Raw genomic sequence first — 16,898 nt, 5'->3', positions numbered from 1 at the left:
TCAGCTTTTTCAAAGGTTTCTCCCTGGCAAAAGTTATCTGTAAAGCTTTCTGCAGTTTTATTATCTGGTAGATGGCTGATTTTTAGAATTACTTCCCCCCAGTCTGCTACAGCATCCTTTGGCTGACACATTCTGTCCGAAAGGCCTAGTAAGTAGTTCTATCTTTTCAAGTAAAAGTGCCCCAATATTGTCCTATTAATGTGAATGTATTCACTATACTGCCATCCTGGAGGATATTCCCCTTTTAGTTTCCACTCATTGTAGAATGGTGAAATTGGGTCCCAAGATGTGATAGAGTTCATCAGGTCTTCACTCTATTGTTAGGTAAGGAGTTTCTTTTCTTTGCTAGTGTTTGCTCCTATTATCAGGAATCCTAACAGGAGAACAAGTACAGGTAAAGAAAGAACCCTACTGCTAAAGTCAGAGCTTTTCGTATAAATAAATACAAAGAAGAAAAGAGACCAGCCTCTGCCAGAAGCCAATCAAATAGTGCCTGTTCTATAATAGATTAGTAATGAACCTGGGCAAAACTTGGAGAAAAACTGTTATTGCTAACATCCCGAAAAATTAGAATATATTTGACACAGAGAAATGATCAGTTTTCACATGCTGGTGGAGGCAAATGAGGTTTTATCTACTTAAGTCATTGTTAATACTAGAGAGTGCTTCTTCATATAATTCTGTGTCTAACATAGGTTGATCTGTATCAAAGGTTAAGTCTTCGTCTTCTCTTTGTGTAAGTATCGATTCTAAGTCTGGGAGATCAGCAAGGTCTGGTAGTGAAGCTTCCTCGGAAAGAGGTGCATCTGTTTCTATCTGTTCTGCTCTGTCATCTTGCTCTTCACAAGGAACTGGTTCTTGTGAAATCAACCGTAGAAGCTCTTCAGCTATTCTAACTAACTGGGCTACACAATCAACAAGTCCACCAACTAGTACAGGGGTTGACACAGACTCCATTCCTCTGTGCTTTCCTCAGTAGATAAAATATTACTAAAAGTTGTAGTAAATGGGCTCTTGGTGACAATGGATCCTATGGAGCTGGCAATGGTCCTGTGGTTGGTTTGGTTGAGAAATGAGGCTGTTGATATGACGATGATGATGATGATCAAGTACAGAATGAGGCCAGTGGTCCTACAGTACCTTTTGATAAATTTGGTGAACCTTCCACAAAATTTACATGTGGTTCTCTTGTTTGTGTTGGTAGTGAACTGCTATTATAATGACCATCAGACAGATTGACACAGCCAAGAGAAAACAGAAAAGCAGATCTAATAATAGAAAAGAGAAATATAAAGTTAGTATCCTTGAGCCTTTCTCCATCATACAGTTTCTGGCTATAGGATAACGTTGAAAATGTACCCCTAGCTATTGCTCCTCGTTTTTTTCTTTTTTTTTTTCTTTCTTTTTTTTTTTTTTCAGTACGCGGGCCTCTCACTGTTGTGGCCTCTCCCGTTGCGGAGCACAGGCTCCGGACGCGCAGGCTCAGCGGCCATGGCTCACAGGCCCAGCTGCTCCGCGGCATGTGGGATCCTCCGGGACCGGGGCACGAACCCGCATCCCCTGCATCGGCAGGTGGACTCTCAACCACTGCGCCACCAGGGAAGTCCTACTCCTCGTTTTTTGATGGCCTTATGAGGCTCTACTACTCATAGTCCCCTTTACACTTCTCATGGTCTTTACCTCTTATGGGATTTGAGAACAAAGTGAGCATAGGTAGTTTGTCTATCTTTCTTGAACATCTCTATTGAGGAGGATACATACACTCAGAGTCTTTCAATTAATCCTGTTTTATTAGTACCTTTGCCTCATTTCCATTTATATCTGGTGCTGCTAAGTTCTTTCTGTGTTTTTAATAATTCATTCATTAAAGTTTCCGATTGCCCCTGCAGTCTGGGGAATTTATGGTAAATGAAAGTCCCACATTCTCTGTCTTTTCCCAAATTTTATATAACTTCTGTTATAAAATTAGTTCTTTGGTCATTTCCTATCACTGCCAATATTCCATATCTAGCAGCTATTTCTCCTAAATTTGTCTAAAGCCATGGTCATACTATTCTCATCTGTATGTCTGAGTGCTCTACAAGCCCTATTCCTAAGTTTATACCTCTTTAAGGTAATATTCCTTGTTTAAAAATCTAGAGAATGGCCCAATATAATCTGCCTATCACATTTGTCTGGTTTACCATCCCCCATTCCCCTTAAAAATGAGTTTGTTGAGGCTTCAAGATTTTAGTAATTCAACATAGCTCATATTGCTTACTCATTTCTTTGATTCATAGTTTTTTTTTGTCCACTCTTTCTCCTCTGCTTACCTAGAATATTCATGTCCACATGCCCTGAGCTTTCACATGCCCAATCTGCAACCTTAAATTGAACTGAAAAGGGACCTGAGTTGAGACTTGGAGTTCCCAAGACTGCAGAGTCTGTATTAGTTTTGGTGGGGGTCAAGATTGTCTCCTCTCTTATTCTAAATAGATTATTCTGTCTTTCCATTCTGATGAGCTCGTACATGTCCTACATGAATTGCTAAATTTCTTTCATTGATTTCTTTTCATATCTCCCTTCACCAGATTGTTTTTTCCTGCAGTAAATTTCTGTAATTTTCTGTAATTCTGTAATCCTGTAATTTTCTGTTTATTAGAATATATATCTCAAGTCCACAGCTGATTAGTGTAGCTATGTTCTTTTGGCCAGTTGTTTTCTTGGGCATATATACACATTAAATTTCTAGCTAGCAGTCCTGCAAATTGAGCTGGTTTCCTCTCTCCAGCCTCAGTCAAATTTTTCCCAGTGGAGAGTACTAGGAAGCAACCATCCACCTCCCTCTTTTAGGATACTGCCAAATCTATCTTTGCCCTGTTTCCAACAGTTCTGACCAGAGTGGGGCCCAGCAAGCCACAAGCTTTACCACAGCGACTTGTACTCCTTAGGCCTTTACTGGAGTAGAGCAAATCATCCGCCAGATGGTCTGTGATTTTCACATGGAGCTTGCTAGTTTCCACAGGGTATGGTTTGACCCACTCAGTTATATACTATCTTCACCTAGCATAAGTCCTATCAGAACCTCACTTTTTTTTTTTCGCCCAAAATCCTGACAGTAGACATGGGGTTTGCCCTGATGATAAGGGTCCTAACCATAATAACCAGAAGGCATGATTTTGGCTGGAGGCAACTTCCATCTGAAATATGGGAGAATCGGTACTAGATGCATGGCAGTTTATTAACTCACAGGATCTCTGTTTTTGATTAGAGAAAAAGCAATCTAGTGGAAGGAAATAATGGTAAAAAATCATGAGAGGAATTTGGCATTAATGTAGAGCATGAATCAGCTCATCAGAAGAAAGACACAGAAGTAAGGTGTGTGTTGAATAGTAGCAGAGAGCACCATCAAACTTTTCAAAGGAAGCAATAAACTACTACAGTGCCCATAGCCCAAGGGCACAAGAGGGTAATAGGAACATACTCACACAAAACCTATTTAACTTCTGGCTTCCCTTTCACCCAGTTTCTTTTCTCAGCTTCTCTACCTCCCTCTAGGACTCTGTTATTAATCTTCTTTGTCAATACACCTCCATTTATTCACCTATGTGTTTCATTCTCTCTGTATCTCCATCTTACACTACCCCTTCCCATCATCTTTTCTTCCATCTCTCACTAAGCTAGCCAAAATTTAGAAACAAATTTATAGTCCATTAATCAAATAGATGTATTTACAGAGTTTTAGAAGACACAATCTAAATGTAAAAAGCGGAGAGGTAGAACACGTCATATGTTGCTATCTTATAAAGACAAATGTAGTTATCTATTATTTATGCAACCCTTGGTTTATTTTTTCTATCTCTTGGTCACCTTTGATGGGAAAAAAACATTCCTGACCTAGCCTTAACCCTGTTAACCACTATGTTAGCTAATCCACAATTCCTATCTTCAAAGCATCTTGGAACCTAGGAGCTGGGGATGGGGCGAGGGCAGGGAGGGTGTTGAGAAATTAGCGAGTACTGCAGTGCTAGGAAATAGTAAGAGTATACCATCAGCTTATTCCAGTTACGATAATTTCCAAAGCAACCAAACCCTGAACCTAAGTTGTTTGCCTAAAGCTGTATTTTGGATAGTTTGCACCTAGCCCCAACTCACCTTAAGGACGCTTTTATTAGCTGTTCCTTCTGCCTAGAATCCCTTTCCCCCAGAAAAAAAAAAAATGGCTTCTTGTCATTCTGGTCTCAGCTTAAATATCATCTCCTCAGATTTCAGACCCTCCAACCTGAAAAAGCCTCTTAATCATCCCTTTCTCGTTTTGCATACAGCGCATTTTTACATTATAGCACCTATAATCACCTCATATTTTCTTGTTTATTCATTTGTTTTTCTGTCTTTCACCCCACCCCACATACATATAGACTAAAATTAAGTTCCATGAGATTAGGAAGCGTGTCTGTTTTGTTTTCTGCGGTATATCCAAGGCATAGAAGAAAGGCTGCCGCATAGTAGGTAACTGGTAAGTATTGTTAAAGAAAGAAAGGAAGGGAAGAAGGGAGGGAGGAACAACTTTTAACTCTTTCATTCAGTAAATATTATCGTGTCAAATATTCACGCATAGGGCTTTCCTGGTGGCGCAGTGGTTGAGAGTCCGCCTGCCAATGCAGGGGACGTGGGTTCGTGTCCCGGTCCGGGAAGATCCCACATGCCTCGGAGCAGCTAGGCCCGTGAGCCATGGCCGCTGAGCCTGCGCGTCCAGAGCCTGTGCTCCGCAACGGGAGAGGCCACAACAGTGAGAGGCCCGCGTACCACACACACACACAAAAAAAACAAAAACAAAAACAAACTATTCATGGATAGCAGGGGGTATAAAGATAAAACAATTCATCAAAACACATGGTTAATAAAATGAGCAGGCAATGCACAGACAGAGAAAATACTCACAAAAAATATATCTGACAAAGAACTTGTAACCAGAATATATAAAGAGCTCCTACAACTCAATAATAAAAAGACAAACAAACCAATTAAAAATGGGCAAAAGAGTTGAACAAACATTTCACAAAGGAAGAAAAATAAATAGCTAATAAACACATGAAAACATATTCAATATCATTAGTCATCAGGGAAATGCAAATTAACATCACAATGAGATACCACAATACACTCACTGGACTGGTTAAAATTAAAGACTGACAACATCAAAGGTTGACAAAGAGGTAGAGGAACCAGAATTCTCACACATGCTTATGGGAGTATAAAATGATACAACCTCTTTGAAAACGTCTGGCAGTTTCTTATAAAACTAGGCAAGCACCTATCCAGTCCCGGCAATTCTACTGTGAGGCATTTACCCAAGAGAAATGAAAGCTCACAGAAAGATTTTTATAAGAATGGTTATAGCAGCTTCATGCATAATAGCCAAAAAAAGTGGAAAGAGCCCAGATGTCAATCAAAAGGAGAATGGATAAACAAACTGTGATATATTCATACAATATGATACTAATCAGCAATAAAAAGAAAGCCACTACTGATAGGGATAACAACATGGATGGATATCAAAAACATTGTACTTAATGAAAGAAGCCAGACACAAAAGAATATATATTGTACGATTCTATTCATATGCAATCCTAGAAAATGCAAAACGATCTACGGTGGAAAAATCCAAATAGCAATTGCATCTAGGGGAGTGGAAACTGACTGGAAGAGGCTAAGAGAACTTTCTGAGGTGATGGTTTATACAAGATTACGCATTTTTCAAAACTCACTGAATGGTACTCTTAATATTTGTGTATCCCGCTGTATGTAAATTTTACTCACCCCCAAAAGGTGACCAAGCATGATCCCCAGCCTCAAAAACTATATATCAGATGAGATGACATGGCCTAAGTATTCTAATAAATGTTCACATTTATTGAAGATCTATTACACTTCGGGTACTTTCTTTTTTAATATTAGAACATTTAATCTACTTGATAACCCTGTGACATTACAGATGAAAAAACTGAGGAACAGAGAAATTAAATAAATTGCCCACCGCCACATGGTAAGTGAAGACACAGAATTGGAAGTCAGCCCAGGTATGATTCCTAAAGTCCTGTGCCAGAGGGCACAAATTCAGGTGCCTATAGGAGGAAAATTTGCCTTATTCAGGCCAGAGCTGACATCGCATTCTAAGCAGGAATAGAACTCAAAATGTTAATCTCATTTCCCATCCCTGGAAACTGGCTGAATTCCAAGTTGACTGTGAGTCCCAAAGCAGAGGGATGGAGAGAGCCAGCTCAGTCCCCTCAGCAATCTCCATCATCTGTGACAGGAATGTTGTGTCCATTTTACCTGCCCTTCCCCTGACCTACTGAATTGGCCCACTCATAAACTACTCACCTGTGATAGAGCCAAGATGGATGAGAGGGTCAAGGTTATGCCTATCAAATGTTTACTGGACTTTCGCTTTCAAATGGGATGTGAATGCTCCTGTCACAACTAAAAAACAACAACAAAATGATCAACTACAAAATTAACAGGTTTTAAAGATATCTGTGATCTGTGGAAACAAGGACAAGATGAACTAAAATTTCAGAGAGTGAAGAGTCTTTCGTAAGAATGCTGATAATCACAGACTTTTTTTCTTCACTGAGACATTTGCTAATTCTGGGCACAAGTTGAAGATGAGGTTTGGCACCAAGGCAGAGGGAGTCTACTGAGGAAAATGAGAAATCTGCATAAAGGTTGAGGCTAGCATAATGGATTGGAAATTTGAGAAGCCTGAAATGCAGGGCTAATTTTCCTCACCTGAAGTTAGCTGAGTTCTAGCCTAGCACATGGAAAAGTGGAAAAGTCTGAGTGAAGTCTCCCAAGCCTCGCGGTACTTTGGAGACAAATTCTCACTAGAGGGAGGGAGACTGCCACAAATACACTACTGGTCTCTCCCTCAAACAATTTTGAAGTTGAGAAGACGTGGGGAGGCTAATGAATTAATAAGCTCAAAACCATCCCCAAAGGGCATTTTAGGCAAAGTGATTCTAAAATGTATAAGGATATATAAAGGGCTTAGTATAGCCAAAACATCTTAAGGAAGAACAAAATTGGAGGACATATACTACCAGATATCAAGGCTAGCTATGCAGCTACAGTTATACAACAGCATGGTACTGACACAAGAACAAAAAAATAAATCAGTGGAACCATGACGCTTACCTCACACTGGATATAATAATAATAATAATAATAATAATAATAATAATGATAATAATTTGAAATGGACCATAGACCTAAACATGAAAGGTAAAACAGTAAATCTTCTAAATCAAACCATTGGCAAATATCTTCGTGACCTTCAGTAGTTAAAGATTTCTTATTCAACACAAAAGCATTAACTATGAAAAAAGATTGATAAATTGGATTTCATTAAAACTAAGAGCTTCAATTTATCAAAAGACACCTTAAGAGGGTGAAAAGGCCAACTACAGATTGGGAGAAAATATTCACAATACATATATTTAACAAAGGACTTGTATCTAATATATACATATATTTTAAACTCCTTCAAATCAGTAAGAAAAAAAACAGTCCAATTTTTAAAAATAGAACAAAGAATCGAATAGCACTTCACAGATGAGAACTTTCAAGTGGCCTACAAACATATGAATAGAGTTTCATCATTATTGCTCATGAGGAAAATGCAAATTACACACAAAACCCCACCAGAATAGCTAAAATTGAAAAAACAGAAAAAAAACTGACAATACCAAGCACTGAGAAGAACATGGAGCAACTGGAACTCTCATACATTATTGGTGAAAGTGTTAACTGGTACAACGTCCTTGGAACTGGTAGGCAGTATCTACTAAAACTAAACATACCTCTATTGAATGGCCTTGTCATTCTACTCCTAAGTATATAAAATAAAAGATTACAAATGTCCACAAAAATACACGTACGAGAATGTTGAAAGAAACCAGATGCCTAAAAGTACACACCATATAATTCCATTTATATGAAATTTAAGATCAGGCAAATGTATCTGTAGAACAAAGGTGAATGTAGTAGTTACCTCTTGTGGGGGGCGGGTGGTTATTGACTGGGAAGAAATGTGAGGAAGCCTTCTGGGATGCTGGAAATATTCTGTCAATATAATTACGTATGTTTTTTTTTAAAGCATTCAGCTGTACCCTCAAAATTAATGTATTTCACCTTATGTATGCTATAGCTCAAAAAATTGTTCTTTTTTTAATTTTGAGTTTCCTTCCTATAAAACCAGTAAGGATAGCAAGACAGTGATGAGAGTCTTGTCAGGGTTCAGCAAGCTGGTCATCACAGAATGGAAATGGAATGAAGTCTGAAGGTACAGAGAAGGGTCCTTGGCCTACTTCATGGCAGAGCTAAGTAAAGCAAGAGACCCTTGTAGCTGGATGCAGTTGTAAATTGACAGATGAGATAAGCCACATCTTATAAGTGGCTCAGAACGACAGCTGGGGCAGAGGCCATGCTGTCTATCTGATAACTAGAATCTTTAACCCCGTAGACTTTTATTAATCTCACTCTTATAACATTTTTGTCAGCAAAACTAATCAAAAGCCACCAGTTTTCTTTTAGCAGACAGTCCTACCCTGCTATTTTGTGATGCTCGTAGCTGGCAAACTGGCAATAAGTGTCTAACAGTAGGGTGGAAAAGGAGCAAAGGAATCCAAATCCTCTGGGTCTATGTTTATAGTTGATAAGTTTCTCTGCATCAGGCAAGGTAAATTAGTTCATATCCAACGGGAAGAGAGGCAGTTATATGGGAGAGATTAAAACGTGCCTTTGGTGAGTATAGGTGCCAGCTTCCTATTTACAAACAGTAAATTTTTTAACAATGCCCCATTTCTAATGCTGCAATACCATTTGGATACATGCATTCAACACAGGTTTTTTTTAAAACACCCCCAACAATACTGTAAAGTAATTATACTACAATAAAGATATTAAATAAATAAATAAAATAAAAACATCCCCCAGACGCTACTTCTCATTGCCCTCCCCACCCCTGAGGAAACATCAAGAGGGCCTTGTTCCCAAAGGGCAAATTTTATAATTTTGACATAGCAGGAGCTCTCTGAGGGGCTACAATGAACAAAGCAACAGGATCCACCCTTTAAACTCTTTTTTTTTAAAGAAAAATAAAAGCTACCATCCTTTACGTTAAAAAAAAAATTTTAAAACTGTGTGCAATAAGGCATTTGCCTGTTATAGGATCTGACATTTAAAATCCCCATGAACCATATTTAATTTATCAAGAAAGAAAGGAAAGAATTGTGTGGCTGAAGAGCTAAACATGGCCCCTTCTTGAAAATATATGAAAAATTCAAAACAGAAACTGAAAAAATGGAGGGTAGGAAATGTCCTTATGGTCAATTTAGACCAGATTCTACTGAATTACTTTCTTCCTCCTCCAAAGTTGTTCACTGCTGCAGAAAGAATCACAGATTCTTGCTTACCCTTCAGAAAAACAACTTCGTCACTGGAGAAAAACAGCCACTTTTGAAAATATATCTCTTGGTTATTTTCCTAGACAGACAAATAGTTTCCTCAGTCTTCAAACATGAGGACAGCAACCCCATCTTGACTTGGTGGGACTCTGCACCGGCTTGTCCCTGAATCTCGGCTATTATGAGAAACCCACAGGCTCCCAGAGAGCCTGAAAAGAGCTGTAATGCTTCCAGAAAGATTCTTGGCTTTTAAATATTACCAGTGCAGAAGGTGAGGTCTAATATAAGGGAAATAAAAACAAAACTTCGGGGCTTCCCTGGTGGCGCAGTGGTTGAGAGTCCGCCTGCCGATGCAGGGGACACGGGTTCGTGCCCCGGTCCTGGAGGATCCCACATGCCGTGGAGCGGCTGGGCCTGTGAGCCATGGCCGCTGAGCCTGCGCGTCCGGAGCCTGTGCTCCGCAACGGGAGAGGCCACAACAGTGAGAGGCCCGCGTAATGCAGAAAAAAAAACAAACAAACAAACAAAAAAAACTTCGAGGTAAAAGGAAAAGGGATTTTATTCCCGAGTCTTCCCTCAGCTTTCTGAGAGGGAAAAAGAAAATTGTTTTTGTTTGTTTGTATATTTTCTTTGGGAGACACGGTAAAATGATGCTAGTGGTTGTAATAGTAGGATCTGTGTCAAACAGATCTATATTTGAATTATAAATTTTTCACTTACGAACTAGACGTTTGCTAAACTACTCTGCCTCAGTTTCCTCATCTGTAAAGTGAAGATAATAAAAGTTGTGAGAATTACGTGAGTTAACACATGCAACGAGTTTAGAATGGTGCCTGGTATATAATAAGTTCTTCATAAATGCTAGCTAATATAATTGTTCTGGAGAAAATTCTGGGATCCAGGAGACAGTGTGTGGTGCATCCTGGGTACTGACTACTGATCCCTGGAAGGTGGAGGGGGCAGTCAGGGTGAGACAACTGCAGGCATTACAGAAACTGGAAGGAAGTACCAGAGATATGTCATCTCATAGTTAGAACCAACATGACTATACACTTGGATAAAGATGTGAGGGAGCAACACTGTCTTGTGGCTCTAATTCACACATAACCCTTTCGGAAGACGTAAGACCAGTCACATAGGGACTCCTTGAGGATTAGTGGATCTTCCTGGCCTACTTCACTCTCCCCTTTGAAGCCCTTGCTCACTCTGGCCCTGAGCTCTGGCGGGTGAAAACTGACTACACTTCAGGCTGCCCATTGGTTATTCCTCCCACACATTGCAAGCTGCATGGAGAAGGCCCTCCACTGGGTATTATGGCAATGAATCTTTCAACGCATTAACTAGCTATTCCTTGGAAACATCCCCCGTTGACCCTTGAACAACACGGGGGTTAATCCACCTATAACTTACAGGTGGCCCTCCACATCCGTGGTTCCTCCACATATGGTGATTCAACCAACGACAGCCCATGTAGTTCTGTAGTGTTTATAATACTATTGAAAAACTCCGCATATAAGTGAACTGTTCAAGGATCAACCGTACCTGGAAAGTAACTGGCAAGATAATGAAGGCCATGACCTCGTGTCTAGAAAGGCTTCACCTGAACCAGCCCAGATTCTCAGCTCTTCCTATGTGAATCATTTGGGTGAGAAAGGAAGCATCATACAAATACCATTGTATACTTTGTATCCCTTACCATCCTAGCCCAGATTTAGTACTGAGCTTCAAGAATACCTCTCAGAAATTTGACAAGAGCAAGACAAAGCGCCTGTAGTGGCCTCCTCTCGGTTTCCGTGGCAAATGCCAGCTTGCCAGGAGAGACCCAGTTCATTTATTTTACCACCTGGAAAGAAGATCAGAAGTCATACATTTCTTCCTTCTGCCTGCAAATGCACTTACTGCTTATCCACCAAAAGGAAACTGCTTCTGTTTTTAATGGTCTCAAAATAAGATTCCATAACCTCCCTTGGTAGCTCATTCCAGTGTTTCATAGCTTCCTCCTTCTGCTAATTATATCCTCAAGTACCCTCACATACATTAACTTATTTAATCCCATAACAATCCCGCACAGCAAGGATTATCCCTATTTTACAGCTGAGGAAGTGAAGAACCAAAGAGGGTAAGAGATGTGCCAAGATTACATATCTGGTTAGTAGCAGAGCAAGAGTAAGAATCTGATTCTTCAGCCTCTCAGCCCTCTGTGCTCTCCCTTACACTGTGGTCTGCCTAGTGATGCTCTGGGGAGTTCCAAATCACCAGGAGAATATGAAGCAGTGTTAAGATGTCAACAAGAACACAATACAGCTGTGGTGGGTGGCTTACCAAGTGGATTGTAGGCCACAGGCCCCCTTGAGGATAACCATTTCATTGTCCTCATCCCTCAATACTATTGTTCTCAGAGTGTACCTACAGTTAGAACGTTCTAGTAAAAAGAAAAGATACCAAAAACCTAAACGAACATTCAAATCACCTTAAGACCATATGCTGACCTACGAAAATTAAAAATAAGACAAGAGTACTTGGTCTCCTGTTTTCAAACTTCTCCATTTTTGACCTCTGAGATAAACATAATCAGAATAAATTGGAGGAAGTGAGGTAGAAAAAAATCTTTCCTAATATCCCAAAAAGAAAAATGCTTTGCCCTTGGGCATGAATTTATTGTTTCCTCTCCCTCTGAAGACTTCATTCTTTTACCTCTCAAGGTTCATAAAGAGGCCAACAGTTAGCATTTTAAGCATGGCTAAAGAGCGAACCCCATCCCCTATATGCTTAACACTCAGAAAAGCACACCAGGTTGAGGGCTTCCCTGGTGGCTCAGTGGTTGAGAGTCCGCCTGCCAATGCAGGGGACACGGGTTCGTGCCCCAGTCGGGGAAGATCCCACACGCCGCAGAGCGGCTGGGCCCGTGAGCAGTGGCCACTGAACCTACGCGTCCAGAGCCTGTGCTCTGCAACGGGAGAGGCCACAACAGTGAGAGGCCCGCGTACCGCAAAAAAAAAGAAAAGCACACTAGGGCCACAGCCCTGTCCTCTGGCGAGAGCCCTCCCAATAGCAGACCAGCATGCTGCTCAAGCAAAGGACTGGATGGAGTTGTCCTGATAGGATTCCTTACAGGGTTTCCTTTTTAGTATTACCTAGAGGCAGGGGATTCTCAAGGCAGTTTTGCTCAACAAGAACAAAATCTCTCATCTTTTGTGACTGATATTACCATGTTAAATATTTCTGCTCTAAAAAATACGGTTTGTTTTTTTTTGTGTGTGTGTTTTTGTTTTTGCGGTACGCGGGCCTCTCACTGTTGTGGCCTCTCCCATTGCGGAGCACAGGCTCCAGACACACAGGCTCAGCGGCCACGGTTCACGGGCCCAGCCGCTCCGCGGCATGTGGGATCCTCCTGGACCGGGGCACGAACCCGTGTCCCCTGCATCGGCAGGCAGACTCTCAACCACTGTGCCACCAGGGAAGCCCAAACATACGTTTAATTAAATATAATGGCCACTCCACCTAACTACCCTTGCTTGTCAAAGTTGCCAGTGACTTCCACACTACTAAATTCAGTGGTTAATTCCCAGTTCTCATCTTGCTTGTCCTACAGGCAGCATCTGACATGACCACTCTCCAAGTCCTCTTCTTTTTGGTCTATAGTCGCTTCCTTGATGATTTCATACAGGCTGTAAATAACACCTATCTACCAATGAATCCCAAATTTATTTAGCTAGCTCAGACCCTTCTCCAGAATCTCATACTTGTGTATCTAAGTGCCTTCACAATGATTTCTGATATCTAAAACTCAGTATTTCCAAAACTGGGTCCTTGGTCTTCGCTCCAAAACCTACTCCACCTATAGCCTTCTCCATCTGAAGTAGATAGCAACTCTGTCCTTCTAACTACTCAGGCTATACAAGCTTGAGTTTATCTTTGACTCTTTTCTTTTTCCCACAATCCACACCCAATCCACCAGGATACCCTGTTGGCTTTGCCTTCAGAATATATCCAAAATCTAACAACCTGTCATTGTGAGCCACCATCATCCACCTGTCACTTTGATTATTTCAACAGCCTCCTAACAGGATTCTCTTTGCCTCACTCCAGTCTCTTCTCAATACAACAGCCAGAGTGATCCCTTTAGACTGTGAGTCAGATCATGTCACTCCTCCTGTACTGTCTCTGCATTTCCTTCAGAGTAAAACCTAGATCCTTGTAATGGCCTACATGGCACCCCGTGATATAATCTGCAACTTCATCTTCTACTTCTCTCTCCCTCCGTCCATTCCAGCCACCCTGGCCTCTGTCATTCCCCAAACTCAACAGGCACATTTCCTCTTTAGGTGCTTTGCACTGGCAATTCCTTCTGCCCGGAATGTTCTTTACTCAGATATCTAGATGGCTAAATCCCTCACCAACTTCAAACCCTTTCTTACATCTCACCTTTTCAATGAGAGCTACACTTAGCACAGTTTCAAAAATTGAACCTCCCCCTCCCAACCTGGCACTCCTAGGCTTCCTTATTCTGCTCTACTTTTTCAATTTTCTTGGAACTTATCACCTTATGTACATATGATATGGTTTACTTGTTTATTATGATTATTATTTATTTTATGTCTGCCCTCTCTAGAAGGTAAGCTCCATGAAAGCAGTGATCTCTATTTTGTTCAAGTGTAAGAAGAGTGTCTGGCATGTAGTAGGTACTCAATAAATATTTGTTGAACGAATAACAGGACTAATAACTCCTTACATTTTTTATAGTGTTTTATACTTTAGTGTTTTCACATTGTATCTCATCTGATCTTCACAATTACCACATAACATGGGTAGGGCAACCCAGAGTTTATCATCTCCATTCTACATTTAGGAAAATTAACATCTAGAAAGGCAAAAAGATCTACCCAAAATCACACAGCTGGAATGTGGTAGAAACTGGAACCTAGTTCTGTGCATTCTTCCCAGAGCTGCCAACATTCTACTGCAAAGCCCACAGTCCTTGAGGAAAGGCCTTCCAGATTTTTTGTTAGGACAGAGACACGCCTTGCTTCTGCCATTAACCCAGTGCCTTGAAGCTGAATGTGTTGCACCTGCTCATGGGAATACAAACACGTGAAGTTATCTAAAGACCTGAGTTTATGTGGGGAATAGCCATGTGAATGTCAGAGAAAATGATTCCATTTCCAAATGGTGCTCTCTCCAAGAAAGAAAGCAACATTTGACTATACCAGCTGCTCAGTGGAATAAATCATTTGTTTCTTCCTAACCAGCTCTGCCTTCCTCTTGCATTCCACACTAAACCAAATAGTTCTCCAAAGCAACTTAACCGCACAAAGGGGGAAATTACAGTCTAAGATGGCATCTGCCATGGAAGGTGCATCCTGGTGGCCGCTTCCACTGCGCCACCATCTAAGCCGCTGACTGCCCATGGCGAAAGCTCTCCCCCGCTGCCGTTGCCGCACAAGAAGAGTGCAGACTGTCCCTTTAAATGTACCACTGAAGAGGAAGCTGGTGTTTACTTGGCAGGAGAGAAACAGGATACTTCATGCTTGGCATACTGCTACCATTGGCATCCAATCCAGAAGCTGCTACATTCTGCAGGGGTGGCAGCTATTTTGTCCTCAGGATAACATAGTGGAAGATACAGCTATATTTACATACAGGCTTTTTAACAGAGATGCCTGTCACCCCTGGTAAGCTCACAGGAGGCAACAGAAATGGCACAGCCAGGAAAAGGCAAGCCAAGTCCTCAGTGCCTTCTGGCAGGTGAATACACGGTACCAGCGAGGGAGGCCTGGTCTCTTTCCCTGGTCCCCAGAATGTCATTATGACAGGGATGTATGTATCCCATAACCCTTCCAAGAATTACTAAGTAGATCAAGTTTGTCTTCAGTGCCCTTTTCCTTTGATCACAGCAAATCAAGAGGTTGAGGCTTGACCCTACTACCACGTCGGCTTTGCTTCCAGGCTCAACAAACAACCCCTAATGAAACAGCAACCATCAATATAGAAACCTCAGACTGAAAACAGAAGCATCCGCTCAAGCATAGTTTACCAAATGCTTGATGGACTTCAGATAATAAATGGACACAAGCATCACTGAAACATGAAAACATACAACCTCAGCCACACAGGCATGTGCTGAAGTATTTGACACTGGGGAAGTAGGAAGGATGAAGAAAAGAGGTTATTTTTAAGGGGAAAAATATGAGATTTGGAGGCAGAGTAACTGGGTTCAAGTTTAAAAGTTTTCTTACCTTGGGCAGGTCGCTTAAGCTCACTGTGACTCACTGTGACTCACTTTCCTGATCTGAAAATAGGATGATGATAATTTCTTAAGCAAGTATTACTTTTCTGATTTAGACAATGTTTAATTATGGGGAGATGCCTGTTTAGTTTAAAAAATAGGAGCATGGCTTGGGAATTCAAACATAGATATAAACTCTACCCCTGATACTTATTCACTATATGCCATTGAGGAAGGCACTTATTCTCTCTAAACCTGAGTTTATTCGTCTATATAATGGGGATGATGATGACACCTATCTCAAATGGATGCTACAATAATCAAATACTGTTGAAATAATGCTTTATAAACTATAAACTCCAAGGCAAAGAAAAGTTTTCTTTAAAAAGTCTTGACTAGAGTGACCAACCAATCTGGTTTGCCAGGGACCAAAGGATTTTCCAGGGCCTAGCACTTTCAGCACTAAATATGGAAAATCTTGGGCAAATTGGAAAGAGTTGGTTACCCTAAGTCTCGATTAGCCCTTAACAAAGTCAAGGGCCTGAATAGGCCTTAACTGGGAAGACTAGGCCTTAACTAGACTTAGGCCCTGGCTTAGCCTCAGCTATACTCTGACTAGGCATTAACTAGGCTTACCCCTGGTTAAGCTGTAATTACACTCTAACTAGGACATAACTAAGTTTAGCCCCTTATGGGACTTAACTGGGCTAAATAGGCTTTAAAAAGGCTCAAGCCCTTGCTACACCTTAAATGAGACTCTGATTATGCCTCCTCTAGACTTAGGTCCCAGCTAGGCCTTAAATAGTCTCTGAATAGATGTAAACTAGGCTTAGTCCCTGAGTAGGCTAAATAGGCTGTGACTAGGACTTAACTAAGCTTATGCCTGATTAGACCTTAACTGGACTGGCTAAACTTTAACTAGGATGAATAAGCCTTAAGTAAGCTTAGGCCTTGGCTATAGCTTGACAAGACTCTGGCTAAACCTTAACTCGGCTCTGACTAGGCTCTAACATGCTTAGGCCCTGGATTCTACCCCTGACTAGTTTCTGACGAAAATTTAAGTAGATTTAGGCCCTAACTGGGCTCTGACTACACGTAAACTAGGTTTGGGCCATGGCTAGTCCTTAACATACTCTGAGGCGATCTTCAACATGTTGGTTACCTTAACTGGGTTTAGGGCCTGGCTGTATTTTAAAAAGACTCTGGCTAAGCCTTAACTCAGCTCT

The 16,898-nt window shown here is 41.0% G+C and overlaps 2 protein-coding genes across 2 annotated transcripts in view; one reads left to right on the top strand and one right to left on the bottom strand.

Annotated features, from left to right (window-relative positions):
- The window catches only part of TRPC5 (transient receptor potential cation channel subfamily C member 5), a gene marked incomplete at both ends in the record, with an annotated part of 134,382 nt that overhangs the window by 37,850 nt on the left and 79,634 nt on the right, over positions 1 to 16,898 (top strand). The window lies entirely within an intron of this gene.
- Positions 631 to 957, bottom strand: TRPC5OS (TRPC5 opposite strand; the record flags this gene model as incomplete). The annotated part of the gene is made up of 1 exon (XM_082865474.1): positions 631 to 957. One exon carries the CDS (start codon positions 955 to 957, stop codon positions 631 to 633), a length of 327 nt encoding a protein of 108 aa, XP_082721600.1.

The sequence above is a fragment of the Leucopleurus acutus genome (assembly GCF_964270905.1).
Source record: "Leucopleurus acutus genome assembly, chromosome: X".
NCBI classification, from domain to species: Eukaryota; Metazoa; Chordata; class Mammalia; order Artiodactyla; family Delphinidae; genus Leucopleurus; species Leucopleurus acutus.
Note: the sequence above shows the minus strand (reverse complement) of the source record. Positions and strands in the feature narration are given on the sequence as shown.